Source organism: Sprattus sprattus (genome assembly GCF_963457725.1).
Source record: "Sprattus sprattus genome assembly, chromosome: 19".
Taxonomy (NCBI): domain Eukaryota; kingdom Metazoa; phylum Chordata; class Actinopteri; order Clupeiformes; family Clupeidae; genus Sprattus; species Sprattus sprattus.
Window position 1 is genome coordinate 11,183,663 of NC_137917.1, and position 25,144 is coordinate 11,208,806.

A 25,144-nucleotide genomic window follows, 5' to 3' on the forward strand; every position below is an offset into this window, starting at 1 on the left:
TTACACACTTCTCAGAGAAAGACACAAAACCTAATTGAATAACCATGTCAACACATTGCAGACACTTAGTAGCAGCCTACTGGCACTGCTCTCTATATTCTAAATATCGTCAGCACCTGTGTGAACTCTCTGTGCAAAACTAATCAAGCAGTTCTCAACCTCTAAAAAAGGGTCAATAGATCGAAGTTGATACTACAGTAAGCATGTATCGAATAGGCCACCAGGATCAGGACAAGGAAGAGGTTGTGGTAGAGGTAGAGGGGCCCCTGTCAGGGGATGTGGCATTCGTGTAAGATGCTCAAATGAAATTAGGGCAAGAGTCATTGATCTATAGTGAATCATGACCACCATGAGAGAGGCTGGCCAAAGGGTTCTTTCAAACCTGAGCTGTCATACTGTGGCATCAATTGTTTGTACGTTTAGCAATGACAATGACACTTTGCTGGCCTTCACAGTCAATATAATGTATTGTGCTTCACTATATTTGCACTCTTGGTAACAACAATTTCTATACTTTTGTAAAGTATGTTGTCACAATACAATGTATACTGTAGTTTCACTAAAGTGTTTTACAACATATACCGTCGAATTCTGATTACTTTACGTAAATGTACAGTATTTACAGCCTATTGCACTATTTTTACAGAATCAACACACTGGCCCAAACTGGTGGCAGGGGGAGATTGTTCACTGCAGAACAGAGTTGACCTCATTTTAACGTACAGAATATACATGTAATCAATGTTCCCTCTAAGCTGCGCGCGCGCGCAATCGCGCAGGCCAGTCGAAGTGGCCGCGCACATTTTTTAGTGGCCGCGCACATTTTTCAGACGGCACAAATATTTTTTTTTAGGGGTTAAAAATCTGAGCATCAAAGTGGATGTAGGCTAGGTAATAAACATTTAAAATACTGACATGTCTGACAACCAAGCCGGATGTGCGTTAGAATGTTTACATACAAAGTATCCTTTAGCTCTCTTGGCGGGCTCTTCTCAGCAGTTATAGGCTACCATGGCGAAAAGAAAGGCAGAGCAGGTGCCGCAGAAAAAGGTCTGCCTAACGTTTAAACATGAGTGGATAGATGAAATAGTCCAAACTGAGGTAGGATAAAACTTTCAGACATATTTACATATGAAGAAAGGAGTGGCGTGATCTGCACATTCTGCTCGGAGGCAAACGCGAAAAGGGAGTTCGCTGGTGGGAAAACATGCAGTAAACACAAGTGACATTATTCTGTTTGTCCGTAAAATTTGTGAGCACCTGGATGCCCGCTTCCCTGAAAATTAGCTGAGTTGGCTGCCTTTGAGCCGGATACATTGGGTCGTGCAGTTAGTGAATTTGATCATGGTCTGAATGACGTGACCAATCTGGCGAAAAGGTTCGAAGCGCTTCTGGAGGAAGCATAAATGCGGTCCCGGGAGGCATTTGTCAACAATACAACGAATTCAAGTTCATGGTTAATGAAAAAAGTAAAAGCGGGCTGCTTAAGTCATTTTCTGATATTGTAACCTGGTCGCTGAAAAGTGAGCTTTTTCCAGATCTGGTACAACTTCTTGTCATTTGTGGCACATTCCAAGCATCTAGCGCCGACTGTGAACGCGGTTTCAGTCTAATAAATATCTAAGACAAAATTGTGAGGCGAGAGAAGATTTGAGGAAGACATTTCCAATATTTTCAATTAGACTTATTAGGTCTTATAGATCTAAGTGATCTTGATTACTGCAACAACAATTTGACATATGTTTAGTCAGAAAGATGTGTCTTCCATAGGCCTGCAGACAAGATGAGCCACACAGCCAGATAGGCCTACCTCCCTCAATGAAATTCAAATGACTTGTTTTGTAGCCTAGTTTGTTACAAACCACTCCGGTTATTACATTATTTATAAAGGCTATGAAAAATACACCATAATTACTATATTTCTTGTAAAGCACTGCATTAGCATTTTTCTTTAAATGAAGTTCCACTTAAATGTTTTACCTGCTGAGAAATGACTAAACACCTTGGATACTTTTATTTTGTAAAATATATATATATAAATATCAGTATCATTCATAACCAGTGAACCAGTCATAACCTCCCTAAACCTTATTTATTTTCAACCAAAGATCCTTTAAGTTCAACTAAACTGACTGGTAAAACACCATCAATAAAACGTTCCAAAGCCCAGCCATTATAAAGGATATTGAATAAATATCAACCTTGTAGACATATTGATGCATTTGCTGTCATCTCTTTGAAAACCTATTGCTAACGCAGGCTCGTGGGCGTTTTCGGCAGGTCGCGTGGTTTAAGAAATGCTCACAGTGCTGAAAAGTGCGCTCAGAATAAAAAATATTTGCTCAGTGCTGAAAAAAATTAGAGGGAACATTGCATGTAATGTGGAAAAAGGACTGCAATACTGTAAAAATGTTGTGTCAGAATCTTTGCCATTTTGTGCACAGTAGAACAAATGTTACGTACTCATATATACATCATGATATAGTGTTTAGCAATACAAAAACAGAAATACAAAATTTTACTGTATACAAATGTTCAGGTTTCGAAGACAGTATTCCTTAAGCAAGAGTGCTCAGTACAAAACCCAAATTGTAGTACGTTGTCAGTGGTAAAATAGTCAATACTGGGAGGGTGTTGCACAAAAGTTGAAGTGATGCTTTCATCGGTTGATATTGAAAGCTGTATTTTGAGTTTTGCTATCCATTGTTAAATAAATGAGAAAACATACATTTTCAATTGAGCACAAATTGTAGGTTTTGTAGGAATTGTTTGGTTTTGATGGGTGTGTGATAAGTTTTTGAGAAGGTAGTGTCATTCTGCAACCATCATATAGTGTTTTGGTCATTTCAGCTTCAGTTAAGGGCTGTGTGTGAGCTGTTTTGAAAAAGTAAACAGTGAATGGAAAAATTCGCCAAAGCGATTGAGAAAAACTGTAAGCAATCATGTGTTTGGGCACTTGATGGCTGTGTTTATTTGACCTGCTCATAGGTGTGGTAACTTGACAGAGTGTTTTGGAATTGCAAGGAAGTGACCTCTTGATATACGTCTGTGTCTAAAGCATGCAAGTGTGTTTAGTGCTTTGCAAATCACTTGTGTGTATGGTTTCGCAAAAAGTGTGATGTTTAAATGTGCTTATAGTTGTGCAGATATGAGCCGTTGTTTTGCTCCTTGAGTGAAGGTTTTGATAATTGTGTTACACTTTTGATTTTAGTGTGTATCCGATTGTAAAAAACTGTAATTATCTGAATAGTTTATATAAAGATAATTATCTTAACCATTTCCTCATTTGAGCTCAAGTTTGAGTGTGTTATCACTAATATGATCATTATTACTGTATTATATAAGTTGGTCCCAGGCCTTTGCTTATCTGATCTGGTAAATCATTGTAGCTGTGACTAAAATAATTTGTTTGTCTATAGCAATTTAAGTGACAAACTGTATGTTACAATTATTCCAGAGAGGATTTAGTTAGCGCAGAGCAAAACACATAAAGTAATACTTACATTTTGGCCGGAGCTGACAATAGGAATGAATGCTTTTCACATTTAAGATTCAGAGGAAGCGTGCGGTTTGTTTATTTGTTTAACTTGTTGTTAAGGGTTGTTGTTTCAAGTAAGTGATTAGGGGAATGTGGTTTTAACTGTGTAAGGGGGATGGATATTCTTTTAAGTGGGTGGGAAGATGGTTTGTGGTTGAGTGTGTGTGGGTGTGCCTGTTGCCTTGGTGAAAGGGAGCAGTGATAAATGTAAATGTTCTGCAGTTCCGCACCACACTCTTTCTCTCTATCTGTCTCTCTCTCTCTGTCATGTGCTTAATAAAGAGCAAATCACAAGGTGGAATGAGTGACGAACACACACACACACACACACACACACACACACACACACACACACACACACACACACACACACACACACACACAACACACACACACACACACACACACACACACACACACACACACACACACACACACATACTTCAGTCGCAGTTGGGTGTGGCTCAACTGTTTCTCTCTCTCTCTCTACACTAGCTGTATACTGTCCTTAACTGGGCATCTTGACTTGGGTTTCTATACAATTGTGAAAAAGTGCTGGATGCTCTATTTTACTTATTTTTTATTTGCTGTAGTGGGACGGATATTGATGAAACTGGGGTTAATGTTTACAAAGGGCAGTAGCGTTATATGATGGCAAACTTCTTGGTAGGGCAGGTAGGTAGGCCATCCTTAAGACACACACACACGCACACGCACACACACACACACGCACACGCGGTCATATCAGAAAGAGCGAGAGAGAGAAAGTTAAATGGGAGAAACAGAGTGTGGGAGAGAAAACAATTTGTAGTACCTCCATCCTATTTCTAGCCTGTTAACATGGAGCCTCTTTAACACGGACAAAGCCACACAACAGTCAGTGAGCACTTGCACATTCTCTGAAACTTGCAGTAATGTAATGTGTATGGACACTCACAATTCTTATTATCAAATGTCATCAGCTCAGTCTCTACCCTGCCCATAATGAAAGACAGGAAGAGGAGACTAGTTTTACCAGAATCCACAGCCTGATCACTCTCTCTCGGTCGTCCACTCATTGCTCAATCACATCCAGGGTACTTTCCATCACCCCCACTATTTGTGTTTGTGTACACATTCCATTCCCGACCTTCCAGACACAGGTGTCGTTATACTACAATCACTTGAGACACATTCACTGCACACTGATCCCAATTTCACTAATTGTGAGACTTTTAGCACCAATTGGCTAGACCTCTGTTGAATTAGGTCCGTCATTTTAAAGGGGGTGAATACTTATGTAATCACTTCTTTTTCATTACATATTTTTAATGAATTGACATAACTGTGTAGAAATCTGTGTTCACCTTGACATTAAAGAGGGCTTTTTTGTGAAAAATTCTACTTATATTGACCATAATTGATTTATAAAAGCAATAAAAGGGTAAAACATCCAAGGGGGTGAATACTTATGCAAGGCACTGTATGTGTGTGTGTGTGCAATTAGATTTGCTGGGGAATGAATGGTTAAAATGTCATGTCCCAACATGTCCTGTCACATTAAACACAGGACCCACCAACAACACCACCAGGCACAGCTGCAATCAATCAAACATGAGTTTTCTAACACAGTCCTGTTTACTCTTTTCATTACTTTCATAAACCATATATAATGTAGCCCTACTACAGAAGAGCAGGATGAGATGGAGAGGTGCTCAGGCCCATGGTGGACACTGCATGCATGTGACGCGGAGTGAAATGACCGGGTAACACACAGGAAATGGTGTTTCTGAGAAGGGAGGGCAACTCATACTTTGCAGGAACAGAGACCTAATAGGAGATCTGAGTCAAACTCACAATCTCTCTTTTGGAGATACAGAGAGCCTTGCAGATATTGCTTTTTTGATGGACAGTCTTAGACTGTAGAGTTGATGGACATTATTTGACCTGGAAACATCATGCCTTCAGTACCGCAGAGGTGCCATTCACTTTACAAAACCCTTTCCAATTCTATTCAGTTAAGTTAATTATATTCAATTAGCTCTTAATTACCACAAGCTTTGAGTTTAAAGCTTTTGTAATGCACTGCAGTGTCTATGTGTTGACAATTAATGCCACATGTGAATGTAGCACAAGGAGAGAAGGCTCCTTTGTTAGGCGCTGGCTTCAGAAAGAATTTTTCCTCTCTCCCTCGGAAAGCCACAGGCTTCTAACTCTTTTTTTTGGCCACAGGCTCCTAACCAGGGCTAGCCCTAGCCACACAACTGTCAGTGAACCCTTGCACATTCTCCTAAAACGTATAGGACTTGCAGTAATGTTAAGTGTGTGGTTTCTCACAATCATTTATTATCACATGTCCTCAGCTCAGCTTGAATTGGCCCATATCCAAGACAGAAGGAGGAGGAGACTGAAGTGAGAGTGTTATCCACAGTCTCAACACTCTCTTTCTTCCTCTCAGGCACATGCTTACGGTGCTGAGCCCCATAGGTCAATCACATCTAAGGGACTTTCCAACTACACTATTGTGTATTTCTATACACCTTCCGATGTTCCCTTCCTCCAGTTCCTTGCTTTATTCAAACTGTTGATATGTAGATGCCATACTGGAAGTTTAATAATCCTGCAGCACTGGTTAAAAGCGTGGCTGCTGTATAATATATGAATGTTTTAATGTGGTGTAACCCCAAGGAGTAAAGAGCTGTGTCAAGGCTTCCCAGTCTTAGCCCCAGGAGTAATACATTAATCACATAATGACAACTTTGCTCCGTTTACTTCAACAGCTGAGTCATCTCATGTCATCCATGTGATGGAACCGAATATTGCTGCTTTACTGTTGTAAGTGGTTGTTTACATGGTCATTCTTGTGTGAGCAATGAGTAATTGCACATTCTCTGAAACTTGCAGTAATGTAATGTGTATGGACTTTCACAATCCACTAATAAAGAGCAAAACACGAGGTGGAATGAGTGACACACACACACACACACACACACACACACACACACACACACACACACACACACACACACACACACACACACACACACACACACGCGCGCGCGCACACACATACTTCAGTCGCAGTTGGGTGTGGCTCAACTGTTTCTCTCTCTCTCTCTCTCTCTCTCTCTACACTAGCTGTATACTGTCCTTTACTGGGCATCTTGACTTGGGTTTCTATACAATTGGGAAAAGTGCTAGGTGCTCTATTTTACTTATTCTACTTGTGCGAAGGTTACAGCTGAAGGGATGGCCTGACACAATTGCAAAACTAGCACTTGTATTTGCTGTACTGGGAAGGATATTGATGAAACTGGTGTTAAGAATACAATGGGCAGGAGCGTATATGATGGCAAACTTCTTGGTTGGGCAGGCCAAATTGGCCATCCTTAAGACACACACACACACACGCACACACACACGCACGCAGGCAGGCACGCACGCATGCATGCACCCATCTTATGTTTCATGTTGCTTGTTCATGAGCTTACTTGTTGTCTCTTTCCAGCTCCTTTCCCTTCTCTCTCTCCCTCTCTCTGTCTCTTTGTAGTGGCTCCAAAATCCACCCCCTCTTTGTCTTTGTGTACACCTTCCGTTGCCTTCCTCCAGTCTAGTCAAAGCTGTTTTATTTAAATTGTTGATATTGATCACTGCCATACTGTAAGTTAAATCATTCTACAGCACTGGTTGAAAGCATGGCTGCTGCATAGTGCATGAATGTTTTAAAGTGGTGTAACCGCAAGGAGTGAAGAGCTGTGTCAAGGCTTCCCAGTCTTAGCCCCGAGAGTAATACACTAATCACATAATGACAACGTGCACTGTTTTACTTCCTTACCCCCATGTTTATCCAGCTGTCAAACAACATATTAATGGCAGTTACACCAAAAATGATCTTTTCATTATCTATTCTGCTCTGTTAACGCTGACAGTTGACTTTGGCAACAGCTAGTTGGAAGTCATTGACATGTTTGTGATTAGAGAATATTCTTTAAATGTGGTCCTCATGTTGAGGTGCATTCCAGTGTAGACTTATTCTCCTGTGTTGCTGAGTTGCTTCAGAGCAGTCTGTTCTGGATAAACATCATTATCATTTCTCACTCTCTCTCTCTCTCTCTCTCTCTCTCTCTCCTTCCCCCGTCATCACAATGGAAAAAGTGAAAAATGACTCACTGCATGATGATGATGCAATGAAGTGACTGTTGTGCTTTTTATTTTGTAGATATAAGTTTTGCTCCTGATGAATCTTGCCAGAGAAATGCCTGGCTGTCATATTCACAGTAAGGTGGAGGGACTTGTACAACCATGGAAGTAGTGTTACTTGTAAAATAATTTAATGCAGACCTCACTCTTCGACCTCCAGACACCTGAATGTCATGGGCCATATAAACAAACTCTTTAATGTTTAATAACGTGTGCAAACTGAAATAGCAGGGCTTCTTAAACCTCAAAAACCACACTGAATGTGACCTGCTTAGGAGCCCAACATCTTCTGGAAAACATTTTCTTTTTTTTAACACTTAACATATACAGGATATGAGTCCTTCTAATTTCTCTTGATAAAGTGTCCGCTTCCGCTTCTTATCTCTTTTCAAACAAGTTTGGCCTCAAGCCTAGAATATGAGTCAACTTCTCCTTTGTCCAAAGTTCCTTTATGGTGTCCATCCACTGATTCTGGGTAGGAGATTCAGGTTTATACCAGCTTCGAGTTATAGTTTTTCTAGATGCTGCTAAAAGTGTCTTTGTAAAGCACTGATCCTCTGTTAGTATTACAGGTGTAATGTGACCCAAGTACAGTGTAGGGTGTCTGTTGTGTGTATGGTTAATTGCATGATTGTGGTGTATAACTGTGTGTGGTTTGATTATTATTAAATGTGACTTGGTTTTGTAATTATGTGATGCACTGACCTGTCTGGTTAATCACCCTGTCAGATCAATTTTAGTTAAGGTTTATTTATTGTTGTTGTGTTGTAACACCTGAGTGCTAGGGTCTTGCTTGATTTTTCCTGCCGTATTGCTGTATTATAGTTTTGAGGTTTGGTTTTACACCGAAGGATTGAGTTTGGTGTTTTAATTTGATTTTGATCCATGTGAAATCGCTGATTTACTTAAGGTTTGATTATGGGTTGGTGTAGCCGGGATGATCCTCGTGGCGATGGAAATAAATGGAGGCAGTGTCTCGGATGTTCGTGGTACAAAAATGGCAAAAGTTTAATGGCCGTTGGTACCTATTAGGCAAAGAACAGCTCGTTGTGTAAAGGGGTGGGAAGTTGTTCCCCTCAGACTCATCGCTCCCAAACACCTGTTCTGCGCCGGTATTTAATTACCCCGGCCTGAACCATTACACACATCGCACTAAAATCAATCATCAATAACAAATACCTATTTCTACTCATTATCACTAAATACCTTTCTCTATACAGCAATGAACACGGGCTGACACACAGACAATCGTATTATAAGCATTCTAAACAGATTACAATTCATCACACCCCTTTGGCTTGTTCACGTTAGACGTTCCATGCCCCCACAGTTCATGTCCTTCCCGACTTTCCATCTGGTTGCACTTCTGGGCTGCGTCTAGAAGGCCACACTCCACTACACGGCCAGCACTCCGCTGCTGTCCAGCCCCGTATCGCGCCTGCCACGCGCCGAAGGGAAGGCTTTTCAGTTACCGTGATGTGATGTGTCTCTTCACAGATGCAGTCCTGATCGAGGTGAAATCTGCTAGTGATGTTTGTGTGGGAATAAACTGTGTACATATACTCCGAGCCGTCTTGTCTTCTGTGTGTATTTTAGCCCCGCAGTATTCCGACAAGGTAACGGGCAGCCACACCGTTACAGTTGGGGATCCTCTAATTTGTTGTGTTTTATTTTGGTGGTTGATCTCAGCAAGCCATAGATGCTTAGCCCCTTGAAGACCTGTACATCAAAGCAATCGTACCAGTGTCAGTGCATCTGTGAATGTTGTCCTTTTACCTTATACTTTGATTTAAAATAAACTATATGCATTTGGGGAATTGCGCATATCTCTGTGTCATTCAGTTGACTGGCCTGTGCTTTATAAGTATTTGAGCCATAACTTGGCTTTAAATGGGGCTGCACAGCAAGCTTCAGAGAGGCCTAAACACTGTGCAGTCTTCCCATCACAAATGAATAAACAGGGAATTTGGCATCTCTCTGTGCAATTGGCACTTAATAGAACGGCCCTTGATTTCACTCCAGTCATAGAGAAAACACTCTGGGTTTCAAGCAGATCTCCCTACATTACAAATTGCAAAATACACGCTTGATGATGACAAGGGTTATGACATTATGACAGTATGGTAGGCTATAGCCCAGCAGTATTCTTCTAACTAAATAAAATAACACATAACCCGGAAGTGAGCGAGAGGGATGGGAATCATCCCCAATGAAAGTCTGTCTGCGCCGGAAGAGACCAACTCTCGACCCACATCACACACCCTGCTCCCTACAAACTTGTGGAAAAAATAAATGCAGACACTTACTAATCAAGTTAGCACCAGAACCAGAAATTTGTAAGCACACCCCTCTCTTCTCATGGCCACCCGTTCCTTTCCAACAGGCCCATAACTCCTTCCATTTTTGATCCCTGATTTGGAGCCTCTCCTTGACTTTTATTGGTGAGACCTCTGAAGGAAAATGCCTCCGTAATCCTACCCCTTAAGGAATATGTTTAAAATATTTTCACTCACATACAGTACTTTTTATTTTCTGAAGCATATTTCAGACAAAACAAAACTCACACACAGTACTTTTATGATAGGCTTAGACAAATATGGGTACAGAGAGGGCATAATCATGTGGTTTTTCAAACAGTCAGTCAGCCAGCTAATATATTATATGATATCCAAAGGTTGAAACACCATTCAAAAAAAATTAGAAAAAAAAGCACAAGGAAAGACAGAAAGACAACCTAGATCTGCAAAATATTGAAAATAGAAAATGAGCAATAACGGAAGTATTAGGAAAGATGATCAAAGTCACAACACACACATTCTCTCTCTCACACACACACACTCCCTCCCTTTCAGACACACCCACACACACTCTTTCTCGCTCTCTCTCTCTCTCAGACCCACGCACACATGCACACACTCTCTCTCTCCCTCTCTCAAACACACACACTCTCTCTCAGACACACACACACACACACACACACACAAACACACACACACATGCACTCTCTCTCCCTCTCAGACAACACACACACACACACACACACACCGCAGTCCAAGGCGTCACAGTCCCAGGCGCCCCATTCCCAGGTGCCCCGGGCACCCCAGTTCCAGGAGCCCAAGTCCCAGGCGTCCCAGGCGTTCACACTCCAAGCTGCACGTCATTCACATCCCTTAATCACGAATCACACACACCTGACACTCCCCTATATATACTCTCCAGTCCCCTCACTTACCTTGTTGGAAGGAACTATTTAATTATCTGAATAGTTTATATAAAGAGAATTACCGTAACAATTTACTCATTAAGAGCTCAAGTTTGAATATGATATCACTAATATGATCATTATTACTGTTAACTATAACTACGTATATAATTTGGTCCCAGGCCTGTGCTGATGGTCTGGTCTACGGAAAACAATGTAGCTGTGACTAAAATTATTTGTGTGATTACACACACTGAGCAATTTAGGTGACAAACTATTAATCCAGAGAGGATTTAGCTAGCACGGAGCAAAACTCCGTAAAGTTATGCTTACATTTTGGCGGAGCTGACAATAGGAATGAATGCTTTTCACAGTCAAGTTTCAGAGGAAGCGTGAGATTCGTTTTTTTGCTTAAATTGTTGTTAACTGTTGTTGTTGTTAAGGGTTGTTATGTCAAGTAAGTGATAAGGGGAATGTGGTTTTAACTGTGTAAGGGGGACGGATCTTCTTTTAAGTGGGTGGGAAGATGGTTTGTGGTTGAGTATGTGTTGGTGTGCACATTGCCTCGGTGAAACGGAGCAGTGATTAATGTGTGCTTGAAGAATGTAAAACCGCAGTTCCGCACTGCACTCTCTCATTCTCTCTCTCTCTCTCTCTCTCTCTCTATCTCTCTCTCTGTCTCTCTCTCTCTCTCTCGGTCATGTGCGTACGTAATATATAACAAAACACAAGGTGGAATGAGTGACACACACACACACACACTCACACACACACACACACACACACACATTTGATGGCAAATGTCTTGGTAGGGCATCCATTGGCGCACACGCACCCATCCCATTTCCCTTCCCTTCTCTCCCTCTTTGTTGTAGCTCCAAAATCCTACTTTTAGCCTGTTAGCATTGAGCCTAATTCACAGGCACCCAACAGTCAGTGAGCACCTGCACATTCTCTGAAAAGATATAGGACTTGCAGTTATGTAATGTGTATGGTTTCTAACAGTAATGTATTATCAAACGTCCTCAGCTCAGTCTGTAAGTGGCCCATAATGAAAGACATGAGGAGGAGACTGCAGTTTTAGCACACAGTTCTAATCCACACCCTGATAATACTCTCTCTCTCTGTCGTCCTCTCAGACACAGCCTTACTGTGCTGAGCCCCATTGCTCAATCGCAGTCAGGGGACTTTCCAACAGGCCCTCTCACTAGTTGTGTATTTCTGTACACCTTCTCGGTGTCTTAGCTCCAACATTTTGTTTCTTTTCCTCCTCTTATACTTAACATTGCTCTGTATGTCACTCTCCCTCCATCTCCTTGTGACACTTTGCATACCTCAGCAAGAGCATCCTGAGCTGTACAGGCTTCCAAGTCTAAGCCCCAAGAGTAATCACATAATGACAACGTGCACTGTTTAATTTCCTTCCTTTAATATTTATCCAGATGTCAAACAACATCTTGCTGTAATTGACACCAAAGGTGATCTTTTTTTTAATCTACTTTGCTCCGTTTACATCAACAGCTTAGTCTTCTCATGTCATCCATTTGATGGAACCGAATATTGCTGCTTTGCTGTTGGTCTTGTTTACATTGTGTGAGCATTCAAGTTCTCCTTCCTGCTATGAACAACTCCACCTCCCTTCACCTTTTGTCTTCTGTTCTCACAAGCCTCACCCCTCCACCCCCCTCAGAGGACCGGCTCCCCAACAGGTGAAAAAAAAGTTAGGAGGCTCTGGTTTGTGAGGTATGCTTGCTAATACTGATAACTCAGATCGACTGCAAGCGAAAGAGAGAGGGAGAGAGAGAGTTTTTCCTTCTGAAGCCAGAGCCTTACCAAGGAGCTTTCTCTCCTCGTGCCACATATAATCATATGTGACAGGAATTGTCATCACATTCATTTATTACTTTGCTGTTCTCACTTTAGGTCTTTGATTGTGGGTTAGGTTTTGGACTCTTTCATGTGGTTTAGTGGCGGATATAGGTGAGAAATGTCAGGGACTGTCCCATGAATATTAATCTCCTTTATCTTCTTTTCTCTCCTTTATCTTCCAAGATGCCTCACATGATTTTGTTTAGACCCAGTGCCTGAGCTTAGCAGGCAAACAGTTTACAGTAAAAGCCAATCTTCTTTCGCATATTTCTTACCCTTCTCTCTCTGCTCCTCGCAGCGGTTTGCAGATACGGTCTTCAGGGAGAATGCCAACAGTCAGTGGCGGCGCCAGAGATTTTTTTCTGGTGGTGCTATGGGGGTGCTCGGCGTTTTACTGAGGGTGCTATGAAATTAGGGTGATAGCATATGAGTCTCATTTTTCTCTACTACAACACCTCCCCACCATATCGTCACATATGTTTACACGTTTGATCTCTAACGCGTCTTTGGGGTAGGCCTACATAAAAAGCGTCATTCAAATCGATCGTATTATTACTATTATCATTAGGCTACTTCTGACGGACGCGCACAAAGCCGCGTTCATCTCCGACGGTCAAAATGGATGCAGCAAGTTATAGATAACGTAATCCCAAATACTTCATTTACTTCAGTGTGTGGATTAAAGTTTGCGCCAGATGACTAACAGGTCACCACTACCATGTGTGACAAATTAAACTAAACATACCAAGTTCAATACACTTCTAACTAAAAACGGCAGATTAGAATATCAGATATAGCCTAATTAACTTAAACAGGCAAAGAGTCAGAAATGCTTTCAAAAAGTGTATATTATTTTAAGTCACAATCAATAAAAACATGAATGAGACCAAACAGTAGGCACTCAAAACCACAATAATAAGAGATCAAAAAGTGTATCAAAAAGTGCACAAAAAACTATGCCTAAAACATCCCTTAATTGTTTCCTAATCATTTCTGCCATTACATTGATGATCTCATTCTGCACGTCATGGTGCACATACTTTGCATTTGACGGGTTGTTATCTAACTTTTTCTGAACGGTTTTATCCAATTTTCCAATTACAGATAGCAACTCGCGGACATTACCCCTGTTTGCTGAATCCTCATCTTCAATGTGGCCTCGCTGTGAGATCCCCTGACAAGCAGTGTGTAGCGCAAGCTTTCCACAACATTTTTGTAATATTGGTCTTTTCGGACCATCCTGGGCGTTCATGCTTAAGTCACCCAGGGTGCCAGCAGCATGGCTAGCAGCGCCCTCAGTAGAGGTGAAGGGTTAACTTGGACCAGGTCGTTCTTCATTCAAACTTTGTCGCGTAGGTCTTGTAAAGGACACTTAGGCTATGTATTTTTCACTTTTCTAAACTTTATACTTTTTAAGATATTAAATAAAAACGAATCTAAATTTTCCCATTGACTTACATTGGGCCATTATGACATCATAATAGGGTCTTTAAACTGGCTTGCACCTGTGCTTCACTGACAGCTGCGCCAAATCAAAGGAACCTCTCCTCTGTCCCTCTCAATTTAACTGTAACTAGGAACATTAAGACACCTTCCATTCTCTACCTTTTTTTCTCCATCTCTCCATCTTTCTCTCTATCCCTCTCAGTCTACTTTCTCTCACACTCAATCTCTCTTCTTCACTCCATTTGTATCTCCTTTTTTCAATATTTTCACTCTCTTTTTCTCTTTCACTCTTCTTTCCTTCTTCCACTCATCTTTCCTTCTTCCACTCTTCTTTCCTTCTTTCACTTTTCTTTCCTTTCTTCACTCTCCTTTCTTCTTTCCTTCCTTCACTCTTCTTTCCTTTTCTTCTTTCATTCTTCAACTATTATGTCCTTCTTTCACTCTTCTTTCCTTTCTTCACTCTTCTTTCTTTTCTTCTTCCACTCTTCTTTCCTTTCTTCACTCTTCTTTCTTTTCTTCTTTCCTTCTTTCACTCTTCTTTCCTTCATCCTCTCTTCTCTCCTTTCTTCACTCTTCTATCCTTTCTTCTTTCCTTCTTCCACTCTTCTTTCCTTTCTTCTTTCCTTCTTTCACTCTTCTTTCTTTTCTTCTTCCTTTCCTAACTTTTGCATTTCATGCACTGGTATTTCCTTCAGGAAATGCATTTTCTAGTTTCAATCTGTTATTTTCTTTTGTGATTAAAATATTATTATCACACAATACATTTTATTAAGAACTCAGAATGAAATTAAATAACAATAATAGGCCTAAATAAACCATTATTTTCTTGGGGGTGCTATGGGGGTGCTATGGCCAATCTAGGGGGTGCTCTAGCACCCCCTAGCCCCCCCCTGGCGCCGCCACTGCCAACAGTCTGTTCTGAATAAACCAGTGTTGTTTTTCATGGGACATAATATTTGTAAGTAAGGGTTCCCAGTAGGTGTCGCCTGCCCTCAGGCCTCCATTTGTAAGGACTTGCCTAGTAGGATATTGTGTTTGGAGCAGGCTAATAATTGTCTGTGAGTATTTATTTAAGTATTTATAACATAAAACTGAGATACAATGGGCAGGTATGGATAGGAACCAGTCGCCTGTACTTGGTCAAAGCCCATGAAGTTGCTTCCAGACCATAATATTTTTTATTTAGATATTTCCCAAAATGCTGCTGCCACAACAGTGCCTAAGGGGACTGGATACGTTATTATACTGATTTAGCCCAAAACACCACATCCATCTCTCCAGCATGTAGGGTTCACCGAAGTTGGCCTAGGGAGATCCATTATGCTAAATGGCTCTTTGTGTCTAGTTCAGAGGGTTCCTGAAAGCTCCTACATGAACACAGGCAGAGAGAGGCTGAAAGCCTACAAAATGTCTCTTTATTCTCAGCTGCTGTCACCATAATAGAGTATGTCTGATCAGGACTACATCAATTTGATAAACAGATAGAGAGATACATTTATACAAGCAATTAACAATAGGTAACATTTTCACTTTATCAGTATTAATACTTGAGTGTAATATGATAAAAAAGTAGCTAAAAAGAGTGAGGGAGAGGCTACCCGACATGGTGTGTGGTAATTTTGTCTATGTTTAGTTTTAATGAGTTATGTTTAGTTATGGTTGGCTGACATGGTGCATGAGAGTGTTTGTTGTGCAAACTCATCAATCCTTTAGACCCAGATCACCTCAATATCATTGAGTAATTTCCTAACGGTCATCTCTCTCTCTCTTTCTGCCTGTGTTCATTAAGGAGCTCTCTAGAAAGCCTCTGCACTCAAGAGCAATTCATTTACATTTACCTTTAGTCATTTTGCAAATGCTTTTGTCCAAAGTGATGTTCATTCAACATGATGGATCTCCCTAGGCCTACTTCAGTGAACATTGCATGCACCAGGCCTTCCCCAAGTCAGTTTGTGCTTGTATACACAAACACACACGCATATATGTATACAACCCTTCCCCGTCCCTCACACCCACTAGTCTGTATGCTACAAAAGAGGGCAGTCTTTGACAGTCTGTAAAAGAAATTAGTTGTTAATGTATCACAATCGCCATTAGTCATGTCTAGTGTTTGTACCGTACAGATCTTCTGTATGATCCAGCATTCCTTGCCATAGTAGAGACTGCACACAAGTGGGCTGTGCACTTGGGTTCAGCTGCCTTGAGCTTGGTGGAGCTGGACACACAGCACCTGCTGAGGGGTGGGGGCCCAACATGGAGAGATCTTTCAGCCCTGGTTGCTGGGTGCTCTGGGCTCATCCGTATGGGAGCTGAACACACAACAAAGGCTGGAACTGGAGACCCAGCAGGGTTGGGGGTCACTATGGCCAAACATCTCCTTGCCAGTGCCGTGTTTTTTAAAGCCATACCTGGTCTCCAGCATACAATTAAAGAAGTCAAGTGTTAGACTTATAATTGTAAAGGAACAGTCAACCACAGGCTAAAATGATTGTTTCTTACTCTTTCAATTGAAGTCTGTGCTCTAGATAGTCTAGTCACTGTTACTTGTCTTGAACTATGCAATGAGAGACAGTTCAGTTTAGCAACTGCCTTCTCCCAGAGTAAAACTGTACTGTGTCTGCGTCTCTCTCTCTCTCTTGAAACTTGCCCCAAGCATAGAGCAGAACTGCATTTTTAATTGTAGTTTGGACAGGATGAGAATAAACTGTGTAGGTGAGATTCCTGAAAAATGCCCTCTTCAAGGGGAAATACAGTGGGTGTATGGGTAGTGTAGAATTACATTCAGATCTCAGCACCATGCAACACTGAGGTATGTAATATAGTTTATCAGCCTCAGACACCACCATACAGAACAAGCCCAAAACCAGAGCAAAAGCATTCTCTATTATTGTGTCCCCCCATTCTTATTTGTTTGTTTTCCAAAGCATAGAAAACAGTATAGGAGCTGTTTGGGCAGATGGGTTTGTAGTACTATGGTATACTTAAACCTTGCAGGTATTCTGTCCGGTCTAGGGACACTCTCTTTCTGTTCTCGTGTAACCATGGGAACTAGGTGTGTTTATGCTATGCTGTTGGGTAGGCTGATAAGATGGCGGGTGTGCAGCTTTGATTCATAAAGCACTGGTAGGACGGGGGGGGGGGGGGGGTTAGGGGGGTGAGAGGCGGATTGGAAAATTTGGACTTTTGGCCTTAGCTTCTGACAGTCTGATGAGCCTCAGGATATCTGAGTGTATACGAAAGCTGACTCATCATGATCATTTCTTAGTATTGTGATAAAATTAATATTAAAAATATTATTTTGTTTTTGTCATTGAATACAACATTCAGATTATAATGCATCTAATACTTAAGTTGTCTTTATGCAGTACACATTTTTTCTCTCTGTTTTATTTATGACATACCTTGCATGTTGAAAGGCATTATGTCATTTTAATATGTGCAAGCAGTTTACCACAGAGTTTGTACATTTTAGTTTTTACTGATTTTTTTCATTTGGTAGACATTAGACACAAAGCGTTAACCTTTTTTTTTGCCAAAGAGTACAGGGGAAAACATTACCAAATACCACCACGAACTGCTGTAAATGTGGCAGCATTAGTCACTGCACAACAATTGAGTGAGTGAGTGAGTGAGTGAGTGTGTGTGTGTGTGTGTGCAGGGCCAGGTTAAGGTCATCTGGGGCCCGGGGCAGAAGCTTCCCCGAGGCTCATTTTAATATGTGCAAGCCGTTTACCACAGATTTTGTACATTTGAGTTTTTACAGATTTTTTTCATATGGTAAACATTAGACACAAGGCCTTAACCTTTTTTTGCCAAAGAGTACATATTTGTCACTGCGCCAAAGAGTACAAAGGAAAACATTACCAAATACCACCACCATGAACTGCTGATGTAAATGTAGCAGCATTAGACACTGCACAACAATTAAATCTCAATATCTGCTGATGCTGTGTGTGGGTGTGTGTGTGTGTGTATAGTTAGTATAGTATTATAGTATAGTTAGTATAGTATAATTTAAAAAATATTATTTTGTATCTAGGGTTATTGAATACAACTCGCAGATTGTAATGCATATAATCTGTCTGACAGCACGCACATGTTCTGTCCTCTTTTGGCAGTATGGTTTTCTGTTTCCTGTTTCCTGTTGTGGTCTCTAAGCCTGTACATGGTTAGGTTTTGCCTCTGCTTCAATTACCCCACCCTTCCAAGAATGATACGTGTAGGCGGTTCATCCAAGGATCTGGACTGAAAGTTTCAGACATTCATGCCCACACTGCCGGTCAGCTGGACAAACACAAAAGTGCACACGCACAACCTTAGAACATCCACACACACAGACACACACCGAACCCTTAGAACATCTACACACACACACACACACACAGAAGGATTGGAAAAATGTGGACCAAAAAGTGTGTAACAGACTGTACTAGCGAGCTAGTTAGCAAAACTTGTCATTCTGTTAAAGTAATCAAATGAGGAAATACCTAACATACCAGGAACAAAAACAACCCCTTACAAGGCCCTCCAAGCTTCTTTTTAGCAAATTAAACGCTCAAACAACACCATTTCAAAACGTCACAATCGCATGCCTCCAACAGAAATGAATGGAATACAGAACCTTGCTTCGCTGGCATGGATCAGTACCGGTAGGCCCACTCTTTCATTTGATACCCCTTTGAGATGAAGGGGTGCTCAGGCCCATGGTGGATACTGAATGCATGTGACACGGAGTGAAATGACCAGGTAACACACAGGAAATGGTGTTTCTGAGAAGGGAGGGTCTTAGCCCTTAATTACTACAAGCTTTGAGTTTAAAGCTTTTGTAATGCACTGCAGTGTCTATGTGTTGACAATTCATGCCACATGTGAATCTAGCACAAGGAGAGAAAGCTCCTTGGTTAGGCGCTGGCTTCAGAAAGATTTTTTTTCTCTCCCTCGCTCTTTCGCCATCAGTGGATCTGACTCATCAGTAGCAGCAAGCATAACTCGGAAAGCCACAGGCTTCTAACTCTTTTTTTTTTTTGCGACAGGCTCCTAACTAGGGCTAGGCCTAGCCACACAACTGTCAGTGAACACTTGCACATTCCCTGAACACGTATAGGACTTGAAGTAATACAATACGCATGGACTCTCACTAATTTATTATCAAATTTCCTCAGCTGTCTCATATTGGCCCAATTTGAAAGACAGGAGGAGGAGACGGTAGTCTTAGCAGAATCCACAGACTGATCATAGTCTCTCTCTGTCTTCCTCTCAGGCACAGTCTGATCATACTCTCTCTCTGTCTTCCTCTCAGGCACATGCTTACGGTGCTGAGCCCCATAGGTCAATCACATCTAGGGGACTTTCCCACCCCCCTCTCTATGTATTTCTATACACCTTCTGATGTTTCCTTCCTCTAGCCTGGTCAAACTTGCTTCCCAGTCTTAGCCCCTGGAGTAATACATTAATCACATAATGACAACTTACACTGTTTCATTTCCTTCCTTACTTTTATTCTTAGATCTCTATTTTTAGATAACAGCTTAATACATTCTTGAATATGCCAAGGGGTATGACACATACGCTAAAGTAAGCTTTCTGACATTAGTGTGTAGAGCAATGAGCTGTTTTGGTATAGAGATAGGTGTGTGATGTTGAGAGGTCTGACCACTGTGTGACTTACATACCGTTTAACCATCAATAAAACAGTTTTTGAAATGTGTCCTAGTTTATTAAATCTAGTTCAGTTTGGCTTCATAATAGAGTGTCATCTTTTATGCTGACATTTTTTTTTTCTTTTTTTATAGAGTTGAGCATTTTGGAAATATTCAGGATGTGGCATCAGCTACCTGGTGAGTGAAATGCTTTCCACCCATTCTCGTGTCCCTCTCTGTTGCAGTACTACGACGTATTCAACCCATTCTACGACTGCTCCGATTCCCCAGACACACCGTGTTACCTGATAACATCAGCCACATTGGAAACGGCCTTCCGCTGTCTGGTGCTGTGGACGGTGTGCGTGGTGGGGTCACTGGGCAATGGGTTGGTTGTATGGGTGCTGCTACCCTGTCGCGTGTGGAGGATGGCTGACCTGTGCCTGCTCAACCTGGCGCTGGCCGACCTGCTGCTCTCCCTGCTCCTGCCCCTCTGGACCCACACGGGCGCGGGCAGCGGCCCACTCTGCCAGGCCATGACTGGCTTGTACCAGCTGGGCTTTGCCAGCGGCCTACTCTTCGTCACGCTCATGAGCCTGGACCGTTACCTGGCCATTGTGCATGCCATGGCGACCTCCGCCATGCGCAAGCTGCAGTCCAGCCTCCTGGCCAGCATGGTTGTCTGGGCAACCGCCATCATGCTAACTCTGCTCAAGGCCATCTTCGCCGTGAGCTGAGAGGGGAAATGTATTATGGACTACCCCCCTGAGACAGCCTCAACGTGGAAACTTGTGCACAACTTCGGCGATAACGTCTTGTACCTCGGGCTCTGCCTGCCTGTCGTTACCTTCTGCTACGCCAGGATCCTGGTGGTGGTGTGGCGCCAAGAGGGGCCGTGCCATGCGACTCATCTTCGCCATCGTGTGTGTGCTCACCGTGTTCTGGGTGCCCAACTACGTGGCTCTTCACGCCACGCAGGGGCTGTGGGACTGGTGTGAGGCCTCCCAGGGGCTGGCGGTGGCCGTGGAGGTGACTGAGATCATCACGCTAACACACTGCTGCGTCAACCACATCATTTACGCCTTTGAGGGTGAGAAGTTCAGGAAGAGCTTTACCCTTGTGTTTGCCAGGCATCCTCATTGCGTGAAATTCTGCCTAGTTTGGACCTGTGACAACTACGTACCCCAAACCCTCAGACAATGAGACCCCAAACACAGCTGGATTATAACTGTAATGTGATTTTCTGTATAGCTGTTTTTGTATATTTGGGTGTTTTCAGGTCATGTACTGTATGCTTTGTATAATCAATCAGAATACACCCTAATGGATATAATGCTAGTGTTTGAGGTGTTTCTAAGCTTTCTAATAAGATAGTGTGGGATCATGTTGTGGTTTACAAATGTAGGTGCTTAGTCAAGATACGTTTTTTTTTTTTTTTTTACTGTTTGTGAGTCTGGAAATATATACTCTTCCTTTTGGTCTTAGTTCTTAGAAATGCAAAATACATTTTAGTGCACAGTTCAAGTCGAAGTTACTTGTAGAGACATATCAGGACTATGGCCTTTTCTCTGAGACCGGCATCTGCAGGAACGATTACTGTCAAATAATTGACACTTGAGAATGGGTGTGGTTCATTGTTTTGTGAAGTACAACCCAAGTCAAAACTTCCCATAGGACAAATTGCTAGACTGTGTGTATGACTAACGCAGGTTCCATAATGCATCTATTGTTTCTATAAGGGATGAGCTTGGTCCACCCATACTTGTGTTTGCTCTGAGAAAGATTCCACTAGGTTAAAGCCCAGATAATGCCAGTTGTTTATCTTTGCTTTGATGTGTGGTGGAGTCGCCTAGTCCTGTTTAGAAACAAGAAAATTTAACTTTGCATAATACATTTGAACAAGTATGTCATCTCAGAAAAACAACTCTCCTCTTATTAGACTAGCTTGATGCAAACATGTTCCGCCTGTTTAGTTGGATCCAGGTTTATTTTGGTTTGGGTTTTGAAGCACATTTCAAACAATACAAAAGTTATACACAGTTTATTTATGGCAGGCTTAGACAAATATTGGTACACAGGCCCTAATCATGTGGTTTTTCAAACAGTCAGTCAGACAGCTAATATATTATATGACATTTTACGGATAAATAGTCATAAAATAAAGTAAGAAAAAAAGCATAAGAAATGACAGGAAGACAACCTAGAATGAAAAAAATGAGCGATAAGTATTAGGAAAGGCAAACCACTTAAGGAACCTGTTTTTAAGGCATGGCACGTGTCAAGGAGATGAACTCAAACAGTGGTGAGACTAGTCACCTAGTGACAGTACATTGGGTTTGAATCGTTAACCGAAGTGATAACATTTGATACTTGAGTGGGGTTTAAGCACCTGAGCTACAGCATCCTTATTTGTAGCTTCAATGGAGTTTCATCAGGATAATCATTGATCATTACCACCGGACCGCCATGGTCCCTTATATAATAATAATAATAATAATAATAACAATAATAATAACAACAACAATAATAATAATAATAATAATAATAATAATAATGATGATGATTATTATGAATATAGCCTTCATACATTCATTCATACATACAACATTTATATAAAGGATCTATTGTTATAATAACATTTCATTAAATATATGTCCTATTTTCTCTTTCCATTTCCGTCCATCATATATTTCATAAGTTATTCTTCTGTATCTTCCTCTTCAACATGGTCTTGGCCTTCAACATGTCCACCATGTCCTGATACCACTGCCACCCAACTTCCTGTGGTAAATAATTAGTGAGAGTTTAGTTAGGTTAGGTTTAGTTTAGTTATGACTTAATTAACCGGGACTTAATTAAGACCTCTAAAGGTCCAAAATCTCCTGAACTTACATAGTTTTGATATGATCAGTTACAACGACATCGGATCAGCAGGCAGACAGTGAAAACTGCCCAGAGAGAGGTGACAATACCTGTCACATCTGTGGAGAAAAAAAAGAGGCTGTGCTCAGAGACTAACTAACACATTAATGCAACAAATCATGTATATATTATAGCTGTCAACATTAACGTGTGAATTTTGTGATTCCTAACGCACAGTGCAGTATATGCACTGGTTCTATCTGGGAACATCCAAGGTAGACCTCATATGGAGCTTAATTGAATTCACAAGCACAAGTTTATTGAGCACTTTAGCTTATAATTTACCCAACGAGCTGCACACCCTTTTCTCACTACTAACTGGCTGACCTAAAGCCGCTAGCTCCCGACAAAGTAGCTCCCTCCCCAAAAGTCCACCCCTCTTCTTTTCTCTTTCCTGCATCTTCAACACAATCCTTGTTTCAAAACAAAACTCTCTTTACACTTTATGTGCTACACATATAAAAAATATTCCTTTCATGCCGACAGTCAATTTTGCGCCCCACCCCTGTTTTGCAGACAACCCGCATCAGTCCCCCCCCCCCCCCATTGCTGTCCTTACAGTGGTTGCGGTCATGCCTTGTCTCCAGAATCGGCAGGGAGGTGATGGCCTCTGAAACATGAAGTAATAAGACTGTTATTTGACAATCTGACCAGAAAGGCATGATGATACAGTGGAGTGTCTTCACATGTGTATGTTTTAACACTAATCTAGTTCAGTCTAATTAAACTAAGGTTGGGGACGTGGTTGGCTTCACATGGATGAAACTGAAGGAAAATCCACTGTTAAGAACAACATTTTCAGAGCTGTTGGAAATTGAGTTCACTGTGTTAGGTTATATCAAATGCAACATTGGTATGCATATCACAGAACATCTGGGTACACTGACCATTTGGGGGCACGGGGGAAGTAAACTTTGGGGCCAATGTAGGGGTCACACCTGTAAACAAATGTACACAGTCATGATCACAGTTTACCTGTTTCCAATTATTGTTTTCATTTGAGATTATTAAAGTACATTTAAAACAATAGGGAGTACACTTACACATATAGACTATGTCCATCCTGAACTGTAAGTCAAAAAATAAATATTTGAAATAAGTACACTTGGAATCGGTTAAAACGCATCTTTACAAAAGTACAACTAAATGAACCAACTGAAACATCTCAAACCAAATCAAATCAAATGCTGAAGCATTCCATTTTGCTATGAATACTTTACTTTGGTTGTCACTCAGGAGGCAGACACAGAGGGTTTCAAGGTTGTGGCTCCATACATGAAGGTATCTGCCATTTTTAAATAAAAATGTAACTACAGACCACAACAAAGTGACCAAAGACATTCCCTTAACTGAAAATGTCACATATTCAGTGATGTGGTCACTGTGGTAGCATGCCTGTGCCAGATTTAACCATAATACTGAACACATATTTTTAGCAGGTTCATTTGATAATCTCTAACATAAAGGTGAAGAGAGCATATCTGAAAATTATTCTCTTTTAAAGTATCAGATTCTAAGATTTCAGTGAAATTCCTGCACATTCAGATACATCTCGGTCTGCAAAAATGACACTTTAAGATAAACATAAACAAATAGAGATTTTTACCCCCGTTCCGTTGCATTCAATTAAGTATCTGGCAGTGTGGGAGCAGGTGTCAACCGTGATTGAAGTATTGGTTAACTCTTTCACAGAAGGCTTTCTTTTGATGACGTCTTTGTCTATGATAGCAACCGTCTCATTCTATAAAAAGTGTGTGAGACAGAATTGTTGATGGCAAATGCTCTATGGTAATAAGGGTAGACATGTGCTTTAGGTCCAGGGACAATCGTGGGTAGTATACAGATCTAGTCTTTGTGTACTGTAGTCCCTTAAATATCAGCATATGGAATAAAATATCTTCTCCTTCAGTGTATTTTTAAATGCATATGAAGGAAACATACCACAGTACAGAAAAATGAGTACCAGACGTTTTACTCACGTCTACAAACCACTGTGTGTCACAGGTGGGGTGGTGAACCTCCATGAGGAAAGAGGGCGGCAGGGTTAACTTCAGCCAACCATCTGCTTGCAGGGTTCCTTTGAGCTGAGGATCCGTTGTGGCCACAGCTGGCAGCAGGTTGATGCAGGAGAACAGTACCAAAGAGGCTGTGACAAAATCAGACAAAATCAAAACACAATAAAGTTAGGGCCACTTCAAATCAACGTTAGCTGATGAGTCCTGATAGTAGGGAATGCCTCATGAAGCCATTGAGGAACAAGCTCTTTAGCCATCATGGTCATTTGCTGCAAAGTGATTTTATGAGCCAGCTGTAAGCAAACACATTAAGGCTGAACGTGGAGGATGGATT

The 25,144-nt window shown here is 41.4% G+C and overlaps 1 protein-coding gene across 1 annotated transcript in view; it reads left to right on the forward strand.

The window, feature by feature from the left end:
- Window positions 1-21,101, forward strand: part of LOC308380130 (C-C chemokine receptor type 5-like) — a gene marked incomplete at both ends in the record, with an annotated part of 46,135 nt that extends 25,034 nt beyond the window's left edge. The window contains 4 exon segments of the mRNA XM_080857400.1: window positions 20,119-20,607; window positions 20,611-20,750; window positions 20,752-21,030; window positions 21,032-21,101. Of these exon segments, the coding sequence (XP_080713526.1) occupies window positions 20,119-20,607; window positions 20,611-20,750; window positions 20,752-21,030; window positions 21,032-21,101 (978 nt within the window).
- Window positions 21,102-25,144: the final 4,043 nt, after the last annotated feature.